At 35.5% G+C, this 19,739-nt stretch overlaps 2 protein-coding genes and 1 long non-coding RNA gene across 3 annotated transcripts; all 3 read left to right on the top strand.

Annotated features, from left to right (window-relative positions):
* The first annotated feature begins 339 nt into the window (after window positions 1–339).
* On the top strand, window positions 340–7,739 carry LOC104093306 (agmatine deiminase). The gene is made up of 10 exons (XM_009599039.4): window positions 340–490; window positions 1,861–1,974; window positions 2,068–2,157; window positions 2,259–2,346; window positions 3,253–3,308; window positions 3,413–3,491; window positions 3,993–4,127; window positions 5,257–5,489; window positions 6,270–6,428; window positions 7,245–7,739. The coding sequence occupies exons 1-10, from the start codon at window positions 404–406 to the stop codon at window positions 7,365–7,367; spliced, it is 1,164 nt and encodes a 387-aa protein (XP_009597334.1). The 5' UTR covers window positions 340–403; the 3' UTR covers window positions 7,368–7,739.
* Window positions 7,740–8,933: 1,194 nt separating this feature from the next.
* LOC104093305 (uncharacterized) lies at window positions 8,934–14,940 on the top strand. The gene is made up of 6 exons (XM_009599037.4): window positions 8,934–9,361; window positions 12,190–12,332; window positions 12,989–13,132; window positions 13,258–13,443; window positions 13,844–13,968; window positions 14,428–14,940. Exons 1-6 carry the CDS (start codon window positions 9,157–9,159, stop codon window positions 14,654–14,656), a joined length of 1,032 nt encoding a protein of 343 aa, XP_009597332.1. The 5' UTR covers window positions 8,934–9,156; the 3' UTR covers window positions 14,657–14,940.
* Window positions 14,941–15,599: 659 nt separating this feature from the next.
* On the top strand, window positions 15,600–17,024 carry LOC104093304 (uncharacterized). The gene is made up of 3 exons (XR_011413084.1): window positions 15,600–15,903; window positions 16,416–16,495; window positions 16,614–17,024. It is a non-coding gene; the product is annotated as an uncharacterized lncRNA (long non-coding RNA).
* Window positions 17,025–19,739: the final 2,715 nt, after the last annotated feature.

The following is a 19,739-nucleotide window of genomic DNA, read 5'->3' on the forward strand; positions in this document are numbered from 1 at the left end:
GCATAAAATTCTGTATCCGCCACTATTTGTGAGTACTTTAATTAAGAATATTACAGTTTATGGCTTTATGCACCAATTAATGTTGAAACCGAACAAACCAAAGTTACCGTACCGAATAAACCGAAATCGAAAGGAGAAAAGCTGAACCACACCGAATATAATTAATATATTGATATAATATTTTAACTACATTATTCCCTTCTTTTTAAATATATTTAATTTAATTCCCCAAAGAGTAAAAGATAATATTCCACGGTACACTACACATAATTTGAAGAATCTTTTCTTTTGGAAAAATACTAAAAAAGGAATCTTAACAGTGTCATGATTCCATATATATGTGAAAAGAGCACATACATGTGAAGCTTGTGTTTAGAGGAAGAAGAAGAAGAAGAGGTTAGAGATGGATCTGAAGGGGACGCCAGTTGAAAATGGATACCGTATGCCTGCTGAATGGGAATCCCACTCTCATTGTTGGATGGGCTGGCCTGTTAGTACTCTCTAATTTTAGCTGTTTATGTTACTATTTTGCTTGCCTTATTATTATTATTTATTTATTTTCAAATTTTTAGGGGGCAAGTAAGTTAGCTGTGTGTATGATGATGGCTAATCATGGATGTTTGCCTCCGTTTAGGTGGATAAGTTTTACCTGAACAGTTTCCTTTTAGCTCAAATTAGTCTATTCATGTAGGAGAATTTGATGAATTTTCAATTGGAAGTTCATATTCGACTTGAAATCTAATGAAGTTGCCTTTGCGCTATATTTCCCAAAGTGGGACTTACTGGCGCGATTCCGGATTAGTCGAGCCCCAAAGCAGGTAACAAGGTGCGGGAAACCCAGAAAACAAGATTTAATCTAGAGTGTGGATGCTGAGGCAGATCTAGCTCTACGCCTGGGGTTTAACAGAAACCACTGCTTTCAGCTTAGACCTTCTATGCACATGCAATAATAATTAATAATAATACTAATAAAAATGAAATAAATAAATGCATAAAATAAAATAAAACATATACGTGTATAATATCACCCACTCCAAACCCATTGACTCTAATCCTGGTTTGGCACTATGTGAGTGTGCGGGTGCGGTGGAGGTGTTTCAAATCATCTAGAGAATAGGTTATTAACAAGTGAGAGTCCTTTTATGCTTATCAAATATAGCAGTGTAATTCAGCGTCATGCCTATATGTAGCTGCAAAAATAAGTACTGTGCCAATTAGGATCATTGGACGATCATGGGATTTGGTGCAACTCATTGTTTCATGTGAGTTTGCATATCATTCAAGAAAATGATTCATTTCCTTTCTTGATCGTTGTACAAGTGTTTTTTTTAATCTGTTCTGTTGCAAGTGAGAAGATACTTTATGTGGTTTCTAGAACAAAGTAGGATCACTGTTCATGATCCTCTCGTTTCTGATTATCTGCTGAAGTTGTCTTTGGCTGCGTTTAGTCTCAGATGTCTCCTTTTGAAACTTTATATTGGAGTTCCATCTTAGTAGAGTATGGCCGGTTGAATAGTTTAAGCAATGTGAGCAATCTCGCAGTCTGAACTACAGATTTCACATATCTTAATGACATTCTATGACATCATCTGTATGGTTGACATCTTGACATGTCTCTTTATAATCTCTTAAAAGACAACACATCTTCTTCCCTGTTCGATTAGTACTCTCTCCCAATTTTATTTTGTTTTCCCTCCTTTTTTCTTGGCTCAATTTTTCTTGGCTTCCCTGGACCCCGCGCACAGTGGGAGCTTAGTGCACCGGGCTGCCCCTTTTTTTATGATATTCAGGTAGTATTTTCTTCTGAAGACGCAGAGATTTAGGTTTCTCTGGGCTGATAGCTTTATTTTTGATATGTAGGAACGTCCAGATAACTGGCGAAACAATGCATTCCATGGTCAACATGTATTTGCCAATGTAGCATCTGCTATCTCAAGATTCGAACCAGTAACAGTCTGTGCTAGTGCTGCTCAGGTTTGCAGTTACTGGAAGGCCCAAATAAATTTTCTCGTTATGTCATGATTGTTTCTCTTTTGTCCTAACAAGAATCATATCTATGCTGAACAGTGGGAAAATGCACGCAACCTCTTACCTAAACATATCAGGGTTGTGGAGATGAGCATGAATGATTCTTGGTTTCGTGATACTGGTCCAACTGTGAGATTCTGTTTCCTTTCTGTGGAGTTCAAATTGAATTTGCTTTTAACTGCCACACCACACAGGAGTTACAAGAAAATTATATACCTCTGTCTATGTAGTTTGTCATCAGAAATACCACATCAGAAGATACTGAACATGTAGCGCCAAGTGTTGCAGGAATTGATTGGACCTTCAATAGCTGGGGTGGTAAGGGAATTTGATCTCACTCTTGATATCCATGAGGAACTACTGTGCTGTTTTTCTTTTCTTTTTTCCTTTTTTCACACCAAACTGGTGTATCCTGTCTCAGGAGTTTTCATATGTCAGTAAATGCAGCCCGATTTCCATTAATTTTACGGCAATATTTTTCTTGGGAGGTTTAACAAATATATTCAACACCCTATCTGCAATTTACAGGACTAAAAGTTCTAACTCATGATTATCTTGTTTGTAGAAAACTATTACTCCTCCATAGGGCATTTTTAAAGCTATATGCTCTGGAGTCTGAAATGTGAATATTTATTTGTGAAGGGAAAATTCTCATCAGATAATTTAACTAATAGCCAATCTGACATGATGGTACTTTATGTTGAGTTTTTCCTTCCCAAATGCTTGAGGCTTTCTTAGCATTCCAGCTCCAGCATGACAATTATCTACAGCTAGTCATGTCATATGGAATCCAGCGAGATATAGTTTGACGATCTGTTGAAGGGCTCAGGATATTTATCTTCTGTGTTTAGTGGTCTTCTTTGATTGCCTAGAACTTCTAGAAAGGGGAATATACCTGTGTGTGTTTGTTCTATAAGCAAATAGTATTTCGTATCCGTTAAATATAAGTAACTGTTGTAGAGCTTTCATCAGTTGTAGAATGCTTCTGGAAGTTGCTGAATTTTTCAGATTTCTTTGTGCTGATGATCACTTGATCAGTCTGTAGTGTCTTTGTTTTATTTGAATCTCATGTGTGCTTTGGTTCTGTCTTGCCATAGTAATATTGTCTCAAAACCATGTCGGCGTATCCAGTAATATAGAGTTGCTCTTAGATTGATCCAAGATCCTTTTTGTTTCTTTCCCGCGGACAAAACACATTCATGATTGAGATTTTAAAATATCTAGGTGTTGATGATGGCTGTTACGAAGACTGGAGTCATGACCTTCTTGTTGCAAGAAAGGTCTGCAAGTTTCTTATGCTGCAGATGTGTCTTGTTGATAGTACATTATTGGTTACTAAATACACACGTGCTATTGAGTTATCCATTATGTTCTTCTTGTTTAGATTTTGGCAATTGAAAAGGTCCCAAGGTTTCCACACTCTATGATTCTTGAAGGTGGAAGCATTCATGTCGATGGAGAAGGTACATACATTTTATTTATTTTATGGACGAGACTTGATTTCTATATAGTTTAAAAGAGTCTCTTTCTCCATTTCAGAGTAATCATGTTTGAGAGTTGATTTCAGTAGCTGTGATTTATTTATGAAGCTCCAGTAGATAAACTGCCAATCATCTGCCTGTAAGATATTAAGCAAGCGAAGTATGGAAGTGAATAAAACAGAAAGCTTCTCTGTACAAAACTTAATTATTAACTCTTGAACTAAATGACATCTTCTTTAATTTTGTAGCTAGCAATACAAAGTACTGAATTTACCAAATTTAATTTAGAATGCTTTAAAAAAGAGTTGAAAAGTTCTGCTGGTAAATGACTTTCATCTACTTACACGGTTATCCAGTTCCATGGGGTGTCTTCAGCTGTTTGCGTTGAATCTCATATTGTATTCTGATTTCAGATACTACTATTATGGTTGTTGATCAGACGCAAAGAGCATGCTTTCTTATCCTCTTTTATCTTCTCTTCAGGGACTTGTCTCACGACAGAAGAGTGCCTCCTGAACAAAAACAGGAACCTACATTTGTCTAAGGAACAGATTGAGAATGAACTAAAAGCATATCTTGGAGTCAGGAAGATTATTTGGCTGCCTCGAGGGTTGCTTGGTATTCATTCTGCTTGTCATCTAATATTTTTCTGTGCGCATAGTTGATATAATTGAATTGTGTCCCTGCAAAAGTTCGTGCTTTCATGTGGTAGTGTTGGACGTAGCAAAGTTCTATCCTTGGTTGTATCATTAGGATGATGTGTATCCTTTCTCATTTTTGCATAAGAGAACAGCCATGAGAATCTTGAAATTTATAGGTTAATTAGCACGACTGTGCTTTTAAGATATTTGTGCATGTTCCGTCATGGAGGTCTCCAAACTTCTTTTGTCAATCCTTTTTTCTTCATGCTGGCCCTTTTTGAGACAGTAAACTGCAGTTTGGGGTTAAAGCAAGTGTGTATGGTTTTAAGACATGAACCTGTATGGAAATAAAAAATACTTGATTATTGATTCAGTTACAACATTGGGGTAGGATAAAAATACACTTCAATAATCTAAAATACTTGACAGAGTTTTAATTATAATGCAGAGTCACATTAAAAAAAATTCTCTAATTAACAATTCAAGGTGATCTACATAAAAAAGATTACTCCCTCTTTTTCACTTTATTTGGCACATTTACTAGTTGGAGAGTTAAAGAGGTTCTAATTTGACCACATTTTTCTTAAATATTTTTTCAATATTTCCAATTATCAACTATTTTGACTTATAGTACTTTTTATGTAGTTTCCAAATATGCAAATTTTATTTCCAAAAACTTGAAGAATTTATGTTCAAATTCATATAGAAAATTAAGTACTTTGACCCTCGTGCTCCGAACCATGCAAACAAAATGGAACGATGGAGTATTAATTTTGGTAATCGGAACGAAGTTATTATTTTGAAATTTTGTTAATTACTTAAGAGATTACTAACCTATAAAACATTTTTTTAGAATATGTTGTTGGATTACATTTTATCCGGACCACATTTGTGGGATTACACTGGGTATGTTGTTGTTAGTTTAAGTGTCATTTTCAAATAACATATTGGGATGTTATCCGTTGAAAGAATTCGTGTTTTGTTATTTATCTTCAAACTTTGTGCAGTGGGCCTTGAGATGATGTTTCCTTTTTCTTTTTCATTTGTTTACAAAATAATAATAGAGAAGTGAACAACTAGACTTCAGTTTACTGTTGATGCTGCAGGTGATGATGATACAAATGGTCATATTGACAACATGTGCTGTTTTGTGAAGCCTGGTGTTGTTTTATTGTCTTGGACCGATGATCAATCTGATCCACAGTATGCGAGATCCATTGAAGCCCTTTCTATTCTTGAAACTACTTCTGATGCCAATGGTAGAAAACTACAAGTGATCAAACTCCATGTACCTGGGCCACTCTGTATGACAGATGAGGAGGCAGATGGAATATTTCAGGTGATGTTTCTGGTACCTCTTTGGTGACATTATTACTGCCCGATGAGAAAAGGGTTGAACTCATACTTGGATCCTGGATTCCATTATGCATTCATTCCCTGTCATACATAAAATTTTGAAAAGAAAAAGAAAATTGCAGAGCTGTCTAAAAAGAAATTTCGATGCATCTCAAGTCGACTTTTGCCAGATTTGTGAATATGATATAGGCATGAGGATTTAGTTCTCTTTCTTTTTCTATTTATATGCAAAACATCAATGCGTAGGATGATATTCATCAGTTTGAATTTTGGATCAAAGATAACTATATATGGATTAGATTTGTTTTAAAATGTTGCTGTCTTCCTTTCCATGGAAACGTAATTATTTTTACTCACAGAACAGTAAAATATCATAAATATGTGTATATAATTAACTGAAACAACTATCCTTTTACGTCATTGAGTTGACTCAAAAGTCAGTCCTTTGCTTGGCCCTTAGGTTACGAGCTTCTGCCGGATTTCTCGGTCATGTTCTGTGAAATGACAGAATGTAACTTGACCTTTTGTAACGGCTGCTTGAAATATTAGTGACATTTGAAATCTTCTGAAGCTGAATTATATCTTGAAGAACATCATATTAGTGACATTATAGGTCTTATGCAATACTAATCTTTTCGTTGTTTCCAAAGTTCTCCAAGCACTTTTGTAGCTTTACAATTCTACTTGCTTTCTTGAGGAACTACAATCCGAGTAAAAAGTCAAGCATCTTTTCTCTGATATGATCCCACTGTTTACCTAACAGGATGGTGATGCTAAACCTAGGACTTCAGGTACAAGGCTTGCTGCTTCATACGTTAACTTCTACATTGCCAATGGCGCAATTATTACTCCGCAATTTGGGGATAAAAAATGGGATGAAGAAGCTATTAGAGTCCTCTCACTGGCATTTCCAGATCATGAGGTAAGCAAAGAACTTGGTCTGGTTACTATTTGCAATGGTCATTAGTCATTCAACATAATGGGTAGAGCCGTATGCAAAATTACCATGCACCTTGCAGTAACGCTGCAGTTCATGACCTAGAATGATCTCAGTTCATCAGGAAATAAAATGACCTCCTCATATTTATCAATAATAATAATAATCATAATAACAATAATATAAGCCGAGGGTCTTTCGGAAACAGCCTCTCTACTCCTTCGGGGTAGGGGTAAGGTCTGCGTACACACTACCCTCCCCAGACCCCATTAATGGGATTTGACTGGGTTGTTGTTGTTGTTGTTGTTGTTGTTGTTATAATAACAATTAAAAAGATTCCTTGTCATGAGAAAGAGTCCTTATAGAAGGATGTTTAAGAGAAACGTATAACAATGCAGTGAAAGAAAAAAGGACAAAGACCAGGCTTTAGTGCATTTTAGATAATGACGATTGATATGCTTAGCATTCATGTGCTTAGGAGTGTAATTGTTAAACCTACTTTACATACATGCACAGAGTTAGCTCCATTATCATTTAGCACTGTAGACTGTAGACTAGGTGTTGTAATTGAGAGATGTGTTAATGCGTACATAATTATGTCAAACTTTCATCGCAACCACTACAGTCGCCACTACATTTGAAATATGCATTAGAAACGACTAAACTGATTGTACTCTCATCGGAGGTGGGTGGAAAATTCATGTTTCAACTCAAATTCTTGCACCCCATATCTCCTCATGTTTCAGTTATAAATCTGCTGTCCCTCCAGAACTCATGCAAATTGAAAATGGTTGGTGGCAGGTGGTAGGAATTGAAGGTGCAAGGGAGATTGTATTGGGAGGTGGAAATATACATTGTATCACGCAGCAGCAGCCAAGCGGCCCAGAATATTCACCCAAGATTTTAAATGGTTCCACATCTTAGCAGAGGGATAACTAATATTTGGCATGTGCAAGTGATAACATGGAGCTGTCCGTAATCTGGCTAATATCAGAAATTCTATGAATGATATCCTTACTTGACATCTGGTAGATGAACTTTATTTTATGTATTTTGCTTTTTCTTTCAAGATATGGTGTTACTCGCTTATTGAGGACATGACCATGGATAGAAAGGGGTGGAGGTTGAGAATAAAGGTTAAGGGTTAGGTAGTCGAGTGTTGTCCTTGTTTGTAACAGTAGCTTTGATACACCACTTGGTGTTTTCGTGTTTTTTCGTATCCCTAGACTTCTGTTACTACTTGCTGTTGTCTTTTGTTTCGGTTTTCTGATCGCATTACCTATTGCTAGTTTTGTATTTTCGCTTCGGTTGTTAGATCGGTTTGCTTGTTATTGCCCCTCCCCTTTTCCCTTTAGGGTCTACCGGAAACAGCCTCTCTGTGTTGCCTTTTCTTTCAAGATTCTGGAGTGCAAGAATAATATCTGAGAGAGACTTCTCCAAAGAAGAGCACTGTATTGTTGGATCTGGATTCTTTTCGGGTTACAACACAAATTGTTTTTTTTTTTATTTTTTTTTTAACAAATTGCTTCTTAATAGAGGTTTTTGGTAAGCTATAGACTTCACTGAAATTTAGATGCAGATTGTCATACTGACTCTAGCTTGCTTCTTGGTTCAAATATTGACCAAAAGGAAAGTAGGAACGAAATTAGATACCATGTTATGTACATGTCTCTATTTGAGGTGGTATACCATTAAAATTATACGTGTGATAAACAAACTATCACTAATGTGCAGATTGAGTTAGGGTGTAATATCAATTTTGATTTCGGGGTTGCAACTGAATCAGTAATTGTCAGGCATTTGTCACCTTGAGGTTTATAACGATTTTTGCTATATCGGTATAGTTTAACCTATTGTAGAAGCTTTCACAGTGAGTCAAATTTTACCTGTAATTATTTTATGACTGACTTGTGTAAATACATTTTTTACAACGGTCAATACGTATAATTTAAAGTCTAAATTATTTTATGCTCTAGGCTATGCCATTGGCTCCATCCTTTCAATTTAACGATGTAGATTATTTTTGTGGTATTGCAAAAATGTTCCACATGATTTGACCAAAATTTTCTTTTTGTTCAACTCGACCATCGGTAGCAATTCTGATAATATTTGAAGCTGAGTCATTTTTTCGATTTCATTCGATAATTCTTTTTTTTTTTTTACCGAATTATGAACACCCCCAGTATTTTTAGGTAATCTTTGGAGAAAAAAATGATAATGATCCCTCATAATTGAGATGACCAGCTATTTTTTTCACTTAATATGTAAGATCAAGGAATTTTACTGTCTCGTTCAAAATGTAAAAACAGACATTTTTTCCAAATCCAAAATCTTATGGTGGTTAAGTAAAATTTATCTTGGAAAGTAATCTAAAATAATCAAATTCTAAAAATCTGTTTTTTTTTAATTTAAAAAGTACCTCAAATTACCTCTCAAGCCAATGGGAATGGAAGGTATAAAAATCAACAAATTAGACATTGTGGTAGATCCGAGAAAGAAGTTAACTTGTACAGTTGTACTAGTTTCTACTACAAGCATCACATCAATTGTATCCCAAATCTCAAACAAAGCAATAAATACTTATAACACAAAGAGAAACACAGCGTTTAATACATACATAGGAAATAGGTGTGAGATCCAGGGAAAGAGGAGAAAGAAAAAAGTCAGAGAGAGAACGAGAAGGAGCTGACCATTGATTGAGAGAGCAAAGAAAATGGGATGCTCGTTCTCCGGACTGAATGCTTTGTACGACGGTGCAAATGGTGGAGGGGATGTTTGGATCAATGAGAATCGGTTCAGGATTCTCAAGCAATTAGGGGAAGGTGGTTTGGACAATGTGTTCATCGTCAAGGAGATTATCTCTGACCCTTCTAACCCTGGCTTTTCTAAGAAATTCAAAGACCCTTCTCTTGTCTCTGGTACGTATTACTACTGAATTTGTAATCTTAAATTGAAATTACATATGCCCATAGTTCGATTTATATGCAATTTTATCCAAATGGAGTGAATAGATATTGAGGATTCATATAGTAATTGGTAGTATGGGATAAAGGCATAGTAGTAGTTGTTGATGCTGAAAATTGGATCAGATTTGTGAAAATAGGAAGTTCCATTTATTGGCATTTTTCATTTCTCTTGTAATTTGACAATCGTGTCAGATTTGTGAATGATAGGGAGTTCCATTAATCTGCATTCTTTTTTTTGCTCAGTTGACAATTGAGTGAGATTTGAAAATGGGTCAATGGAGCAGAGTGAATTTTGAGGATTCTGAATCCGACTATGGGATTGAGGTGGATAGTTGAGTAGCTGTTGGTGATGACAATTGGATCAGATTTGTGAATAACAGGAAATTCTGGTTGTGATAGTTTTTCTTTTCCTGGAATTTGACAGTTGGGTCAGATTTGTGTATAGTAGGAAGTTTCATTTAGGGACATTTGTGCATTTTCCTTATGATCTGAGAAATGGGTCAGATTTGTAAATGGGTCTAGATTGAGCATAATGAATAGCAAATTTCTAAGTCCCCGGCAACGGCGCCAAAAACTTGTTGCGACCAAACACACTCACGCAAGTATACGCGGTCGTCAAGTAATAAAGTGACTAAAAGTCGGATGTCGAACCCACGAGGACTTATGATTAACTATTAACTAAATTAGACTATCCTAATTATCTAAACAAGAATTAAACCTAAAAATATTTGATTCTAAACTAATTAAATAAAAAAATATAAATAATGAACTTTGAACAGAGAAAGAGCAGATTTTTTATGATATCAATGTAATGAAAACGATCTAGGGTTATGGGCTATCTAACAATCATATTGTATTCTTAAATTGAATTGACCAACTAATTTATCTAGCTTATTGGTTGACAAGGTTAATATTGTTCATAAGAATCTGTCGAGTTGTTACTCACCTATTCAAGCTAACCTAACGCCTATATGTCTATGGAGTTAGAATCAACAAGAACGCATGTATAATTCCTGTAAATCAACCAAGCAAGGCAATTAGGTATATGTCTATCCTAACCACGAATCCGTTCCCCGATGCCCGAGTTCAAGAACTTGCCCTACTCAATCCTATATGCAATATAGAATTCCCACTTTCGAGTTCAATTCTAGATTCGTAGATAATATTCAATTGGTGATCAAGCAATTAAATAATTAAGTGCAAGATTGAATAAATAAACTAATATGATAAATCAAGAAGTCAAAATCAATATCCGAATAACAATAGTCATGAAAGAACCACAACCCTAGAATGTGAAGTTTAGCTCCATATAGACATGGTAGCCAAACAACAAATCATACAAAGAAACATAAAAATTACTAAGTTTGGTGGGAGAAAGATGGAACTTGATGAATTCCGGCCTCCACAGCTTTGTCGTGGCTTTTTCCCTCTTCCCAATATGTTAGATCACCTAAAGGAGGCGTTTTTGGCTTATATATTGCGTACAAAAGTTGTGGGCCAAAGCTCTCCTATTCCTAGTCCAAATCGGCTTCAGGGATTGATGCTAAGGTGGATGCATCCACCTCGTCCTCCATTTCTCAGCTTCACATGCGAGGGTGGATGCGACGCATCCACCTCGTCCTCTATTTCTCAGCTTTGCATGCGAGGGTAGATGCGACGCATCCAACCCTAGTTCCTCCATCTCAGCTTTGCCCAGGTGCGGATGCTATGGCGGATGCTATGGGCCGACTTCACTGCTAAGGGTGCACGAAATCTGATCTTTTTCTAGATTGGATGCGACGCATCCAATCTCTCTTCCTCTACCTAGAGCACCTTTTCTTCATATTTTTGCACTCCAAACACCCTAATTCACCACACACAACTCAATTAGTCATAAAACCAATAATTAAACCATGTTGGGCATTTTAAAGATCAAATAACATCAAGAAGCGGTTAAAACATGGGTAAAGTAACATCAACACATATTGAAATATGCCAAACAAATGTATGTGATTCGTATTAGTTGTAGTTGTTAATGATCACGTGGAGAGGTTCTGTATCAATTTGCTCTGCGGATTTGATCTTTACATGCCTCTGTGGTTCCAATTAGTTATCTGGAACTTGTGAGGAACTGGGATGTTTGCTACTATCCATGTTTTCTTTCCTTTGCTTGCGAAAAAACTGCGACGTAGCTTGGGTATTAGATGTTTCTATCGATTGATCATTTTTGAAAAATGAACTTTTGATCTATAAGCTGATGTTAGGATGATTAAGCAGATATTTTTTGTCTTTTGCATCCATTAGAGGCATATAAACTCCCAGAATTTGCTTATCGTTTGTGCAATTAGATATCTGCTTCTTGACATGCTCACAACATAGTGCATACTGCAGGTTTGTGCAACATTCCTCCCTAGCCCAAGTTTTCTAATCAGTAAAAGGAAATTGCATAAAAATGAGCACTTATTTTATGTACATTTTTTAACTGTTTGAAATTGAAAAGAAGATAATCCCTTGGAATCTTATCCTTTGCTTTTTATGTTTATTTTGTCTCTGGGTAGCTTTTTTGTCATTGCTCTAAATGCGAAGTTAGTTCTGCTACAATTTTCCCAGTTAGTTGGTTATATATTGTTTACTCATGGACCTGGTGGCTGGTGTTGGCAGATTTATGATTCTGTCTTTGAAAAGAATAGCGCAGACTTTGTACAATTGTTGTATTTTCATTTTTTTTTGTTCCTTGTAAAAATTTGAATATCGTCATGTTAACATTATAGTGTTCATGACGCATTTGTCTGAATGTTTAGATGATGGAACTTATGCCATGAAGAAAGTTCTTATTCAGAACAATGAACAGTTGGAGTTGGTGAAAGAGGAGATCCGCGTTTCGTCTCTGTTTAGCCATCCCAATCTGCTTCCTCTCCTGGATCATGCTATCATTTCGGTCAAGGTAATTACTGAAATTCCGTTGCACTTCCTTTGATCTGCACGTGAAAGAGAAAATCATTGCAGTGGTCCCTAATTTCTTCATTTAGTAATTCACTCAACTCCACGTCTAGACTATCTCTTAGCAAGAGGGCTTTTCACAATTAATTATGGACGAATTAAGTCGAGAGTGCATATCATGCAAAGCAGGTGAAGGCATGCAGAACATTTATCCTTTGCTATTCCAGGAGTCTTAGATTGCTTCAAGTAACTGAATCCCATCATATTACATGTATTTAGCTCACTTTTAAGATGAAGGTGAATTGCTAAATAAGAAAAAAGTTTGCACATGCATGAGAATTGTCAAAGATGTGTATCCCGTAGTTCCTTTCTTTTCATGGAAGGCAAAGGAAAGGGAGGAGGGGACTGGGGAGTTGCTCACAATCACAGAGCGTTCATGTCTCATTGAGTTGATACTCTTTCCAGCGGTAGTTGCTGCTTCTGGGGGTGAGAACTATGTTTGAGCAAACCATGATTTGTCATTTATGAAAAGACACGCTCTACTTTTGCTGAAAGTAGTAGGCATGCTAATCTTTCTTTCTTTGATCCTTTTCCTCTATGATATCTTCATTTGCCACTGGATTTTCTCTAAAGATATTATTTTAATTGGATATTGGATAGGCCACACAAGATCAGCCTAAGAAGCATGAGGCTTACTTGTTATTTCCAGTCCATTTGGATGGGACATTGCTGGATAATGCCAAAACCATGAAAGCAAAGAAGGAGTTCTTTTCCACTTCGGAGGTGCTTCAAATATTTCGTCAGGTGAATAATAATCAGTATGCTCTGCACAAGAGCATCTTATCATTTTCTGAGAGGAAAAAATAAAGGGTCAGTGCACATGCAATTGTGATGCCAAAAAAGATAATTGAGAAAAGGTTTATGTGCAGCTTTGTGCAGGTCTCAAGCATATGCATAACTTTGATCCACCCTATGCACATAATGATGTCAAACCTGCTAATGTACTTTTAACGCATAGAAAAGGACAGACACCTCTCGCAAAACTAATGGATTTTGGAAATGCGCGTCCTGCAAGAAGGCAAATTCGTTCTCGTTCGGAGACCCTACAGTTGCAGGTTAGTGTGGTTCTTATATTACAGATGTATCTTCTGCTCTTGTATGCCTGCGAGCTTCATGTATTTTCCTTATTGTGAATCTGGTTAGGGAGAATTTTATCGCTATTTTACTGTAAAAAAAAGACAGCCCGGTGCACTAAGCTCCCGCTATGCGCGGGGTTCGGGGAAGGGCCAGACCACAAGGGTCTATTGTATGCAGTCTTACCCTACATTTCCGCAAGAGGTTGTTTCCACGGCTCAAACCCATGACCTCCTGGTCATATGGCAACAACTTTAATATTTTACTGTATTAACATATAAATGTTGCTTTCTTTGTTGGCTCTATTTCTTATTGTTCTCATCTTAAGCCATTCTGGTGCATATTTCATCTGCTATCATTCTGTGGTACTGTTTTATTTAGGAATGGGCATCTGAGCATGTTGCAGCACCTTTCCGCGCACCTGAATTGTGGGATTGCCCAAGCCAATGTGATATTGATGAAAGAACTGATATCTGGTCATTAGGTTGTACTTTATTTGCAATAATGTAAGACTTCTCTCTACTCTTTTGCAGATATTTGTAGCCTTTGCTGTCCAAAAGAAAGAATCTTGATTCTCTTGTTGACATATCTGTTAATTGCATCAAGATTGTCTGATAAACTGTATTTAGTTCAATCAACTCATGTAGTTAAGTAAACTCCAGTGTGAAATTTCCTGCATTTGACTGGTATATTTGTAGAATTAGTATTTTGGCGAGCATACTGATGTTAGGCATGAACTTGTATGTTTTCTGTTTCTCAAATGTTATCATGCTAGTAGTGTTCATGCATGGTAGTTTTATCGAAACATTAAGCTATCAGCTGTTTCTTCTCCTTAGATAAATCGATCTCATGTATAACACGCATATTTGACCGGTTGTAGACATCTTTAACTGTGAAATTGGTTTTTGAATAGGTCCATTTCCATGAAAAGATAATTAATAATTTCACATCTTTTCTATCTCCAGGTATGGAGTATCTCCTTTCGAGTATGCATTTGAGGAATCTGATGGAAGTCCGCAGTTGGCTATTGTAAATGCACAAATAAAGTGGCCAACTGAGCCTAATACTTCATATCCGGACGCCCTTCACCAGTTTGTGACATGGATGCTTCAGCCACAAGCGACAGTCCGACCTCGCATAGATGATATAGTAATTCATGTTGACAAATTGATCTCAAAGTATTCCACCCTTTGAGTGATGGGAGGAGGAGATATGTTGGATTAGTTCACAGATGCATCATTCATCCATATATACATCTTAGCATGTTACAGAATCCACCATAAGTTACTGTTCCTTATTTTTCATTTTTTCTTGTCAAAATGTGATAGTAAGGCACAATAGTTCATTATACTTGAGGAAAGAGAATGAGGAAAGAGGTTTTGGCAGTTGTCCTTTATTTTCTTTCTCAAAATATTTAATGTTGAATAATCTGTATTTTTGTTCCTATGTTCCAAAGGATTTTTCTCCTTATTCTGCAAGTCTGCTGTGTGTTCCTTTGTGCCTTGCAATCAGTGACGTAGCTACATGTATTCAAGCGGTGTCAACCGACACCCATTCGTCGAAAAATTACAATGTGTAGCTAGACTAAAAGAAATACTTTTTATGTATATATAATATATATTGACATTTGTTTGCTTTTTCGTGGGTTTATTTTGTTATATTTTGACCCCCTTAGTAAAAATTCGTCTCTGCTTGCAATGATACATTAAAGTTTAGCTTGTTAGAAGATCACAAACCATCATGCTTGCAAAGAAAAACATGAGATAACAAAGTATCAGAAGCCGTGTGTCACAAACTACAAAATTTATTTAGCAAATACTAATCCATGTTTATTATTACAAAATTTGCACAATAACTAAGTGGTCCAAATTCTTTGACAATGACTATATCATTGAAAAGACAAGTCTTGGTTTAATTAAGCTTATTATTTAAACATTTCCAAACACTTAATTAAAGACAGTTCTGATCTCAAAATCAAATCCACTTTCTTCCTAGTAGTTGCAATAGGAAACCTTCTTTAATAATTTGCCAAAAATAGGAGGAATTAAACAGTCATATGTATCTTTCAGTCAATGCTTATGCTTTTACCTAACATTCTGAATTTTGAACCAACCAAAATGCCATCTTCCACTTTTCAACCTTTATATTAAACACTTTATCTCTCTGTTTCTTTTGAATTAATTAAGCTTCAAATTATCTTTTTCTTTCTCCGATCCTTTTTTTAAAAAAAAAAATCAACAAAAATAGTGTTTGAACCCTAGCTTTGGCTTCGGTGTGAACTTTAGACTTTTGGCAAATCAGCATGTTTTGTTCCATGACATATACCTTTAGCGACAGGAATAGGTTAAAGAAAATGGTGTCCTTAAGATTTAGTAGAGTTGTGCTTGTTCTGCTGCTCATTTTCCTATTGATGAAGGATTCTAATGCTCATACTTACCAAGGTACTATTTTTTTTTCTTTTTCTAACATACGAAAGTAAGTAATTTTTCCGTTACACTTTGTTGGACTTTTTCTTATTAGTCAGTTTTTTAAAAAAAATGACACACTCCTATATTCTTTTAACGAGAAACTTTTATATCCAAGGTCTTTTTTTTTATTTTACTTTTAGCTCGTACTAAAAACTATTTACATTCGGTAGTAGAAAAAATATACAAAATTTGTATAATTTTTGTATATATATACAAAAATATACAAAAAATATATATTTTTTCGACTATTATTTTGAGAGCGGCTATATAGTGTCATTTTTCCAACAAATAATGCAACGAAATATTTAAGATCACAAGTTTTATAGCCACACAACGTTATGACATATTGAAGACCATTATTTTAAAAAATCTTCCTTTTTTTTATTAAACTTTGTGTCAAGTCAAACTATGACAGATAAAATGAAACCGGTGGGGGGAGGGGGAGTAATTATTTTTTGGGGAAATTTAACATTTGCATTCTGCAGTACTTAGGCCAAAAACTGTGGCTGATGAAGCTGAAAATGGTTTTACCATGGCAGGAAGGAGATATCTGAGTGAGAAAGAAGTATTAAATCTTGTTTTACTATCCTTTTACTTACATCATTAATTAATTAATTAATTTCTCTTATCTCAAGACACAAATCGTGTGATATATATACATACTTGTCTGTATTTATAAACAGTGGAGGTCCTTGAAATATTTTCAAGACGTGGAAAAAGTTGAAGACAAAATGAAGATTAAGGAAAATTCAATCAAGAAATCAGGTGGAAGTGCAACACATGACTCTGTTGGCAATTCATATAGAGGCAATTTCATGGCTTTGATCAGTGCTGATTATCACATGACAAGACAACACCCTTCTAAGAATAATTAAGCTTGAGAATAAACTCTAGACTATTGTGGGATTAGAGATATTATGTTTTCTTTTCTTTGGTTATAACATGTTCTTGTAAAAAAGGGACAGTATATAGAAAATCAAGCAAAAACATATATCTATCTTCTGAAAAGGGATAGTGAATTTGATCAGCTTCTTAAAGCGAATAAGATCTTCGGAATCAAGATTTATATATAACAAAAAAATAATATTAAGGTCTATGTTTTTATCAATTAAGAAGTAGTATTCTAATCTCTCCATTCCATTTTATGTGCACATATACTTTTTAGTCCATATTTAAAAAATAAAATAAAATGGGACCTTCCTATATTTGAAAATAGTTTAGTTTTAAACTTATTATTTTGCCCTTAAAGGCACAACTATAGAAATGTGATCGCATGTTCAAGTCCATAAGTATTTTTTAAACTTCGTGCTCAATAAATTATACATAAATTGAAACGGGACGACCTTATAATTATTTATAGTTAGCAAAACTAGCTATTGCATTGGAAATTAAAGAAGTAAGTTTTCTTCATTTGCTTGTTAAATTACAATATTTAGTTGAAGTTAATTTTGAAAAGAAAAATGTTATTTGAAGTTGAAGTTGAGAAAAAGCACATTCGAAAGTTTTAAGAGCATATTTCACTCGGGAAAAAAGGAACTATTTATTGTGAGTGAAAACTAATATATGCTATTATTTCACTTAAAATCTTATATTTGAAAATTTGAAACAGTAGACAAAATAGGTAACATCAAGCATTATGTTACGTTCTTCTAAACCTGTAAATGCGATTCATCTTAGATTTTTAGCCTCTTAAAGATAATTTCAACTGTAAGTGAGAATCTTTGGTTTTTCTCTTTGTCTATCAAGATCAGATAGAGGAAAACTAAAGTACCCTTCCAAATTCTTGAATGAGTTCCCACCTTCTTTAATACCATTCAAATGCTACTCCTTTTCCTTGTATTTCCACAGCCTGATCAGCCAATAAACTTGCCAACTCCTCGAGTTTGGAATTGTTTTAGCACCTTCACAATTAGCTCTAATTACAACCTTAAACTCGTCCACTAAAAGATTTGCATTGACAAATTGGTCAGCTCCCATTGCCCATGCTAACATTGTCACTCCTACTATTAACCCTTCAATAATAGAGTTCCAACCACAATGAGTCAAGAATACAGCCATCATCCCCTTTCAACCAACTCCATAATCAGTTGACATGTGTCCTTTGTAGACCAAATGAACTTGAGTACCCCACTTTTTTTCAAGGCCTTAGCTAACTCTTCCATCTGCCCTTAGTCAACAATTTCCTGGACAACGAAATAGGGTGACTTCAAATTATTTTCTGACACGCCTATCTTTATTTAAGGAAAATCTTCTCCCCGTTCAGGCGGATACCACACCTTAGACTTGTGAAACCATTTTAAGATGGCATCATAAAGTTTACCTAAAGCACACGTCATTGAGTGGAAGCCATTTTCAGTAGGGAGGTTCTTGACGTTTTTAATGCCTATGGGAATAGAAGGGTGTGGAGGGAAAGGCAAGACAAGAGTACCAAAATTCATCAAGCACGTATATGAAATACTGTACCTGCACCCTCTGCTGGCATGCCACTCCGGAGGGGCGCATCCTGCATTAGCGCTAATCATAATCATTTAGCCCAATAATGAGGCCTGGTGCACGCGTCACCCCAAAATAATAACAATTAGCCCAATAAGGACCCGTCGTACATGTATGGGTGCTTGTAAGTTGGAAAGAAGAGGGTTTAAGAAAGGGAGGTTTTTTTGGGGTGATTAATATGGTAATTTTGGCTATGTTATGAATGATTAGGTGATGAGTGAAATCAAGAAGGGATAGCATACCGATTGATGTTTTATACTTCAATGCCACACAAGATGGGGGTGATTTGTGTGGTGTTCGATTTTTGCGTGTACTGATTATAGAAGGACCTGGTTCTGCTATGTGTTCCTTATACTACTGTTACGGAAATAGTAAATACGGAAAGTAAAGAATACAAGTATTTTTACGTAGAAAACACCCGACTCAAAAGGTAAAAAAATCACGACCTACTATTGAGTAGCATTTTCCCCAACACTTCACTAAATCACTAAGCCAAAACAGCATTTACAAAACTCTTTGTAAGCCTAAAGATTACCTCTAATCCCGTTGTGGCAACCAACCTCTAACTGTTGCGACAACTTCAAGTTAACTCTAACTTGAATACTCAGAGTACCTAATATAATTTCCTCTAGATAAAGCTGAAAGGTACAATTTGAAACCCCTACTACAATTAAACTAGAATAAAAGACAGATACTGAGAACTGGTTCTTCTATCTGGTTCATGTAGCTTCAGGTTCGCACACTTGAATCACACAAGAATTGTTTGCAAAATGCCTTGCTATTTTGCTATCAACTAATATTTAACTTTAGCGTTTGTGCATCACCTGTAAAATGAGAACATCCTATAATTTATAGAGTTAGTAAAATAGGAATAACTAGAGTTCTAATGTTATACTCTTTCTTAAAGTTCTAATTATCTTCAACTTTTAACTCCTCCCTTATCCAGGATATAGTTCTCTTCGAGTAAGGAGTCCTTCTCCTTATCATTTATGCAACATTTTCGATTAGGAGATATCAGATATAACAACTAAAACTTATCTCCTTCACGTGCATCCCTTATGCTCGAATCTTCCTGTGCCTGTGTATACTGTATATGGACCTGGTTCGTGCTTGAGTTCCTTTGTCAATCATAAAAAATAAACTTCACTTGGGCCAACAATATGACCTGGTGCATCATGAAGGACGATTAGGATATGACTCGATAGTCTTCTGTTGTGATCCCCAAAGATAATACTAGTAGAAATTTGATAGCGAATATATTAAACAAATGCAAGAATTCAAATGTACAATAGGCTTCATTATTTTTTTAGGAAATG

Source organism: Nicotiana tomentosiformis, chromosome 12 (genome assembly GCF_000390325.3).
Source record: "Nicotiana tomentosiformis chromosome 12, ASM39032v3, whole genome shotgun sequence".
NCBI lineage: Eukaryota > Viridiplantae > Streptophyta > Magnoliopsida > Solanales > Solanaceae > Nicotiana > Nicotiana tomentosiformis.